Raw genomic sequence first — 5,504 nt, 5'->3', positions numbered from 1 at the left:
CTTATTAATGATAAATTAATAATAATTATAAAAATGTCTATGCGTTTGTATCATAAATCCTCAGGACAGACACTAACTTACTTGGATTGTTTTAATGAATAGGCCTATTATTTTATATATTCATATTTATATCTATTGCTACAAAATGTATATATAATAACTGTTCTCTAAATGTCAAACCAATTCAAAACTCCAAACATTTCGGGAAGAAAAATCACTGGAATATGTGATCATGTTCATATTTCTGAGAAAAAAAATTAAGTGACGTAACGTGTCTTTTATTTTGACTGCGGACGTCACGTTGACGTGCGGACGTCACGTTTGGTTCTGCTGCGCGGGAGTTGCAGTTTTGTGCCTTATTTTGTTTACACAGCTAACGTTACTTTTAACCGTTAAATGCATCTTTTCTTTGTGAAGTAACCCATCTGATATTCCTCTTAATCACATTACACCTGAGGTAAATGAAGTTATCTATGAGTGTTGTTTAAATGCAGTAATAGCAGAAAATATCTTGCTACGTATATGCTTATGATAACGTTAAAAACTTCTTTATCACCCCTGTAGCCGGTTGAATTGTGTATAGTAGTCCTCTTACAGTCATGTTAAGTGTTAGTTTAAATATTATCCATGTAGATAGATACATTTAGAGCAGATTCAAATCCTCAACAACAACAAAAAGTTAGTAAATTATTTTTCAGTTCTGTAACAGTTAATCTGTTTTGCCACATTATGAAATAATCAGTCAGTTTAGATGGTCAGCCAAACTTGGTGTAAATTTAGCGTTTACCCACAATTCACTTAGGTAGGGCAGTGCTGTCAAAATGAAGGCAGTTTTCCAATCTTATACAGCTCCACTGTCTGATTGTATCCTCAGACAGTGAAATCCTCCATTGGACACAGAATGGCTGCGGCTCCAGTGGAGTACACCATCGGAGGGGTGAAAATAAACTTCCCCTGCAAAGCTTATCCCTCTCAGCTGGCCATGATGAACTCAGTAAGATCTGTTGTACTGACAGATTTGTTCTTGTGTTTTACAAGATTACATATTAGTAATCCTTTATGATCAGTATCATCCTAACATCTTCATACAAAGTTTTTAAAATAGCTTCTTTAGTTTTAAATGATAGCTGTCATTCATGTTTTGATCTCTCTTAGATCATTCGTGGACTTAACAATGGGCAGCACTGTCTGTTGGAGAGCCCTACTGGCAGTGGGAAGAGTCTTGCTTTGCTTTGTTCAGCGCTCGCATGGCAGCAAGCACAGTTTGGTATGTCTAGAAATCTTTTCGACAACTTTTCTTTTTTGAAAGTCATTAAAACACTATCGTGGAGCAAATGGGAATGCAAAATATATATTTGTGGTAGTCTCCCATTTATTGCTATAGAAGTTTACCCACCTATGATGACTTCTACAGCTAAAAAACCTGGAAATGTGAAAAAGGTCACATGATCCTTCAGAAATCAGGAATTTTTCAGGATTCTTTGATGATAAGTAGAGCCCGACCGATATATAGTTTTGCCGATATTATCGGCCGATAAGAGCCTGTCGCTGATATAGCGGTATTAGCGAATATGCCGCCAATATGAATTTTTTTTACAGAACATATAACGCAGATAAAATGCTTGAAATGGTGTAATTACTTAGTTTGTAGAGCAGAGTGCGCGCCATTGTTTGCTACTGGCGACCTGGATGAAACGCTTTAAAGCTTAAGTCTATGGAAAACCATTGAAACTTTGAACGGCCATATCTCCGCACCAAATTTGGGGGATCCCTTCAGCTCGAGGAACCCTCTCAAACGCGAATCGAGTGTATGTCTAGAGGCCCGCTTTCGAATGAGACCACCCCCGCGTCGATAGCCCCCGGGGTTCGGGAGTTACGGGTGGTTAAATTCGCGATCCAGGGCGCAGACCGATCAAGCGATCCTGGGGGGCTACCGACGCACGGAGGGTGGCGTTCGAGAGGGCTCCTCGAGCTGAAGGGTTCCCCTGAATTTGGTGGAGATCCGCCGGCGCGTTCACGAGATAGTGATACCAGTCAACACTTTCACTTCAGTAAGGAGGTCTCTTGTATTCAAGCGTTGTCTTATTCGACCGGAAGTGCCCTGCGAAGTGGACTTCACATGAATTTCCGCCATGATTCCAGTTCCAAGGGAATGTACACGTTACGTTCAAAGGGCATTAAAGTGCGCGAGATGTGAATTTATATTGTATTTATTTACAGAGGTATATTATGTCACACTTCACACTTCTCTAGTAAGTTTCGTCTGTGTGTGAAGACAGTAGCGCAAATCCGTGAATGAATGTTCCGAAGTGAAATAAACTTCAAAGGAATAAAGTTGAATGGAATTTAATTGAATTAAAGTTGAATAAACTTAAACTTTACTGTTCAGTGCACTGATGTCAGACTCATTTTGGTTTACTGTTAAATTGTTAAATGTCCTGCCTCCATTATGTATCTTTGTCACGTGATCATTGCAAAAAATGTGTTTATGCATATATATTCTGTTTATGTATATACTGTATATAGTACCAGTCAAATGTTTGGACCCTGGAATGGGAAAGTGTCCAAACTTTTGACTGGTACTGTACTATAATATACACAAAGAATATCAGCCGATATATCGATATCGGCCTTTTTTACACCCTAATATCGGTATCGGCCACAAAAAACCCATATCGGTCGGGCTCTAATGATAAGGAAGTTCAAAAGAGCATAATATATTGTATTCATTGTGTATCAATATTCATTGTTTATCAATGTTAAAAACTCAATCAATTTAATGCATCCTTGCTGAAGAAGGTATTAATTTCTTGCAAAATTGACTACAATTTCCATCTCAAATTGATCACAACATATATCCAAGACCCCAAATGAACTATTCTGTTATGCTTCTTCACAGAGACATGCTAATCTGGCTATGACTTCTGTGATGATAAACTCTCTTCACGCTATAAAACATTATAATGGCTCTTATTTTGTCACGTGTTAAGGTAAAGAACAGGATGCATGTTCTAGTTCAGCTGACTGTAAGAAACCAGCAGTGGCTACTCCATGTCAGTGTGTGTGCCATAATCGAAATGCACACCCCACTTCCAGCAGCACAGCATCTAAACCACCTCTGGTTGATCTTCCTTGTGAAGGTACTTCTGCTCAAGCTCCAACCCCTCTCTCAAAAGAAGGTAAGCATTTTCCGAAACCTTTTGACCAAAAAAAAAAAAACATGAAACACCATGATAAATTACTTAAATGGTGTCTGTTTTCATAGAGTATGGTTTCTTGTTTCAGCAGTCAATAGTGACCAGTCTAAGAAGTCCACTTTGTCTTCCCGTCTCTCTGAGAAACTTCAGGCCTCTCTCTCCAATGGAGAACAAGATGATGATTTTAAGATTGACAGGAAGCGCATTCGTACACCAAGCACAGAGCAGAAGGTACCTATACAAATAGCTTCTATTCCTGTGACATTATTGATTGGCTTGTTGAGTCTTGTCATCACACTCAGCTTTTTTTCTTTCCACAGAGCAGCAAGCAAAGATGTCTCGAGCGAGGAGTGATTTACATTGATGATGATGAAGAGGCGGCGCATCTGGAGAGACTGGTGCCCGGGGCTCAGAGTTGGACCATGGAATTGAACAGTGGTGCCAGAGCTGACAGCTGCCAATCGCAGCCACAGTGTTGTGTGAGTGCACCTCAGACACATTTTCTGCTCTTATCTCTAATTGGGAGACTATGATGTAATAATGTGTCAGTAATAGCCATGGAGAGCACTGTTTGATATTTCTCCTCATTTCATCATCCAATACCATTAAAGGGATAGTTTGCCCAAAAATGAAAATTCTGTCATGATTTACTCACCCTGATATAATTCTAAAGCTTTGCCGCTGCATGTCGCCAGGGCTGGCGATGAGGTTGCTAGTGGGCGTTCTCACTACTGGTTGCCTTGACAGCGAATCAAGTTTCTTGCCGCTAAATACAAACATTTTGGAGGCAAAAGACTAAATATAATATAAACAAAAATGAATGAGAAACAGAGCCTACTTTTTTCCATTGCGTATGGTTATCTGCAGCTGAGAGGAGAACGATCTCATGAGCTCTACTATCCTCTTTCCTATTGGCTGTCACTCCCGAAAGTCACTCTTCATATGCATAAAGTTGAAGGATTCTTAACTTTGTCACGTCGCTGGACACGCCCCATCCGTCGCCAATGGCCGCTGACGCACTTGTTGCCGTAAATCGCCAGCTCTCTATTGAAATGAATGGGATCGTGTTGCTTTGTCGCTTGTAGTGTGAACGGGGCTTAAACCTGTATGACCACAAAAGAAGATATTCTGAGCACAAAAGAGGATATTTAAAAAAAATAATGGTATCCAAACAGTTTTGGTGACCATTGACTTCCATTGTATGGAAATATACTAATATATAAGCATTTTTTCCAAAATATCTTCTTTTTTTGTTCCATGGAAGAAAGAAAATCATGCAGGAACAACATGAGGGTGAGTAAATGATGGCAGAATTGTAATTTTTAGGTGCACTATCCCTTTATCCCTACTTCAGCTGTTTTACCAAGGATGCCACTGGAAATAGTATGTGTTATTAAATAAATAAGATTATAATAAACAATATTATAATTAATTATTTAGTTGCAACTTATAATTATTAAATAAATTATGTAGTCTTATATATTGCATGTGTTTTGTTGTTTTATTGTTGACCATTTGGTGGCAGCAGAGGATGGATCAAAACAGATTTCAAAGGTTCATGGGGATATTTTTGGATTTATTTTGGGGGGTTTTCACACTTCTTTTGGACGCTTAATTATGTGTCTGTAAGCATGAATTATCTCTGTTAAATTACTGTAATTTGACTAGTACTGTGCCACAAAAAACCATATAACTCATGATTAAATGTATACACACATAGTTGCTTTCATCCTACATACTGTAGGATGGCACCAAAGCAATGTCTGCTTCAATGCAAAACAGGGTTATAATAGACATTGAGGATGCTGGATTTGTTTAGTTTTAGCTTATAGACATTGTGGGAAGGCCTTTTGGATGTCACTTCTGTTTGAAATCTGCTTGATCTTTTATATACATAATTTGATAACCTTAAACAAACAATTGGCACCTCATCATTTCCATCAAGCAGAAATCCTGCAAGAAAAAACAAGAAAATCTGGATTTATGAAGTGTTATTATGAAGATGGTGCATTTGTTTTGTTTGAACGATGCTGATATGTAGGGCTATAAAATGTATAAGGCCTCTTAGAAAATCCGATGCAATGTAACAAACACCACAGGTATTCATATAGCCAGTGGTGAAAAGAATCTGTGTCAGCGTGATTGTCCTGTCACACCATAGGACATATTGCTTACAACTGGCACAATGGAAAAGGAGTGACTTGTGCTATGCGTTCCTCAAGATTGGTGGACTGTCACCGAAGAGGATGGCCCTGGCCTGATGGGCGGGCCGATGGGTGTGTTGGGTAAGGGAGGGAGGGAGGGAGG

At 39.0% G+C, this 5,504-nt stretch overlaps 1 protein-coding gene across 1 annotated transcript in view; it reads left to right on the top strand.

Annotated features, from left to right (window-relative positions):
• The first annotated feature begins 304 nt into the window (after window positions 1-304).
• The window catches only part of LOC107548546 (Fanconi anemia group J protein-like), a 43,553-nt gene continuing 38,353 nt past the window's right edge, over window positions 305-5,504 (top strand). Inside the window, exons 1-5 of the mRNA XM_016229264.1 lie at window positions 305-457; window positions 875-994; window positions 1,156-1,267; window positions 2,991-3,179; window positions 3,289-3,428. Of these exons, the coding sequence (XP_016084750.1) occupies window positions 902-994; window positions 1,156-1,267; window positions 2,991-3,179; window positions 3,289-3,428 (534 nt within the window). The 5' untranslated portion in view covers window positions 305-457; window positions 875-901. The remainder of the gene's footprint in view (window positions 458-874; window positions 995-1,155; window positions 1,268-2,990; window positions 3,180-3,288; window positions 3,429-5,504) is intronic.

The sequence above is a fragment of the Sinocyclocheilus grahami genome, unplaced genomic scaffold (genome assembly GCF_001515645.1).
Source record: "Sinocyclocheilus grahami isolate Dianchi unplaced genomic scaffold, SAMN03320097.WGS_v1.1 scaffold350.1, whole genome shotgun sequence".
Taxonomy (NCBI): domain Eukaryota; kingdom Metazoa; phylum Chordata; class Actinopteri; order Cypriniformes; family Cyprinidae; genus Sinocyclocheilus; species Sinocyclocheilus grahami.
This window is presented reverse-complemented; position numbering and strand designations above follow the sequence as displayed.